The sequence below is a fragment of the Halyomorpha halys genome, unplaced genomic scaffold, assembly GCF_000696795.3.
Source record: "Halyomorpha halys isolate HHAL.00 unplaced genomic scaffold, Hhal_1.1 Scaffold1998.1, whole genome shotgun sequence".
Lineage (NCBI taxonomy): Eukaryota > Metazoa > Arthropoda > Insecta > Hemiptera > Pentatomidae > Halyomorpha > Halyomorpha halys.
The window spans coordinates 14,635-16,863 of NW_027116227.1; the positions used below are offsets into that span (position 1 = coordinate 14,635).

The following is a 2,229-nucleotide window of genomic DNA, read 5'->3' on the forward strand; positions in this document are numbered from 1 at the left end:
TAAAATAGGCCAATGAAGATAGTCCGAAACATTGGCAACAAAAACTAGTTAGCAGTGCTACCGATTATTTTCATCTTGCGGGTAATTTTCGCGAATCAGGGATATCGAGTAAAATGGCTTTGCGTTATATGTGGGTTTGCAAATGCATTGTCGCACAGTTTTTTAAGTAAATCATTAGACACTTTTTCTATCACTAACAAGTTATTATTTTTCCTTAGACTTTAGATATTGAAATTTAGGACATAGGACCGATTATTTTGGGGTCTGGGGCAAATTGACTTTGGGGCCCGAAGCTGATGCAATTTTTTCTCAGAGTTACCGTCCCACACCCTAACTGTTGATGAGTTGAGTAAAAACTTTGAATAGAGTGAATTTCTAAACAAAAACAATACATAAGAATTATGTTTTCCCGCTTATCGTCATTACATTTGGTAAGATTGATAATGTTGCGACAGCTGAACGTTAAGGGGTATACATGTGGCAGTTAACGCGACCGTTAGTCAACTGACATTACTTGCACTGTCAACTATCATGTCAAAGTTTTTCATTACAGTAAACTGTCATGGCAGTAAATGCTGTCATGACTAACTATCAAACAGTTATACTATGATAGTGGCTGCAACTTTTGTTGCAATAACTGAAACTGTACGATTATTCACTGTCAAGGCGAATACATGTGATAGTTAAAGTGAAAGTTGCTTCATTGCATCACTTGTACTATCAACTATCACACCAGAGTTAATGCGACAGAATAATCATGACTGTAATAATTATACAGATAAAGTTATAAAGATTCTCAAAGAGCAGGTAAAATGGGTAATTGTCGGGTAAGACGGGTATTTCAAAGGCACTAAGCGAGTATTTTTGGTCGCTGAATCGGCAGCACTGTTGTTCAGTCAATTGATGCAGGCGGTATCTCTGAAATAGAAGTGAATAGTGAACAGTGAAGGCTCTAGAACAAGAGGCACGGGATGAACTAACTAGATGTTCGAGTTGACCTAAAATTAAAAACGAACTAACGAATTCTCATAGTTCGATAGTTCTAGATTAGTTCACAAGCTATAGGAACTACAGATCACAAAAAGACGGACTGAACTAAGTAGTTCCTTTTGCTGAATAGTTCATTTGAACTAGTTCGTTCACGAACGACATATCTCTAATTTCTTAGAGTATACTTATCAGAGATAGAATTAGTTATCTGTGAATCTATTTTATATTTCGGTATGTGTGTTGTCAGTTTTTCGTTTGGTGAGAATTTCTTTGCCTTGGAATGGACCTAATTGGTTAGTGGGGGTACAATCTTTTCTAATACTTACAAGTGCCTTTCTACAATTACTGCCCTATTCATTTATAAAATGTCATTAAGATTTTGATATTTTCGTTCCTACTTTGCCTTTGTTGGGTTCCAGTTTTGTTTAAATTAATGTTTTTATTGGCTGTGCTAATTCTTGTTAGTTTTGTAATTGTTACAATTGAATACATTATTACATGTTAGTGTAATGTCCTATGTATTAATTATAATAATTGAATTTTACCTGTATCTGTTTGTAAAATATTGAATAATTGAATCATATATCTTCTTTTTCTTATCAACAGTGTTTCTCTATTTTTTTTTTAAATAATTAATTAATCCTTTGTTGTTTCAGATATGGATAACCCAGATATGTGGATTAAAGAAGAAATAATTGATGAAACTGAGCCCACTCGTGAGATATTTGTTTTTAAATTATGAATAGAGCTTATAATCTGAATTGTGATTCCACTATTGGTTATCTTCTTTACATCCTTATATCCTTACAAACAAGATTTATGACCCAAGATTATTGTATGATCATTGTGCAGAACTACTTGTTTAAAATTCTTCAAAATTACCAGCAATCCATAGTTATGGCAGTTTCAAAGTAGTAAAAAAAACAAAAACAAAAACATCTACATCATAAATAACTACATACAGTTTAGATTTTTTTAAAAAATATATAAAAATTATGATTGGTATATTATTCTTTGAATGAAGTAGTTTTTATTTCTGAATAATTCAGCAATGTTTATTACTTTATTTATTTTTCCTTTCTTCTTCATTGTCCTGGCGAGTTGTACCTTTAGAATGGTGGACAGGAATCCCATAACGGCTTGCACCTCCCCTACGCTTCTCGTTTCTCTCATCTTCTCCGTAATCTGATTGAAACGGGCAAGGAGGACTCCAGCGAACTGCCTGTTACTTTGCCTCGG

At 33.5% G+C, this 2,229-nt stretch overlaps 1 protein-coding gene across 3 annotated transcripts in view; it reads left to right on the plus strand.

The window, feature by feature from the left end:
• Window positions 1–1,143: 1,143 nt before the first annotated feature.
• LOC106690966 (zinc finger protein 99) overlaps window positions 1,144–2,229 on the plus strand; it is a 45,570-nt gene continuing 44,484 nt past the window's right edge. Inside the window, exons 1-2 of one of the 3 annotated variants that reach the window (XM_067053062.1) lie at window positions 1,144–1,283; window positions 1,647–1,706. In XM_067053062.1, the coding sequence (XP_066909163.1) occupies window positions 1,271–1,283; window positions 1,647–1,706 (73 nt within the window). In that variant the 5' untranslated portion in view covers window positions 1,144–1,270. Of the gene's footprint in view, window positions 1,284–1,315; window positions 1,491–1,646; window positions 1,707–2,229 lie in introns of those variants that run through there. The other 2 variants (XM_067053064.1, XM_067053060.1) reach the window with 2 other exon arrangements.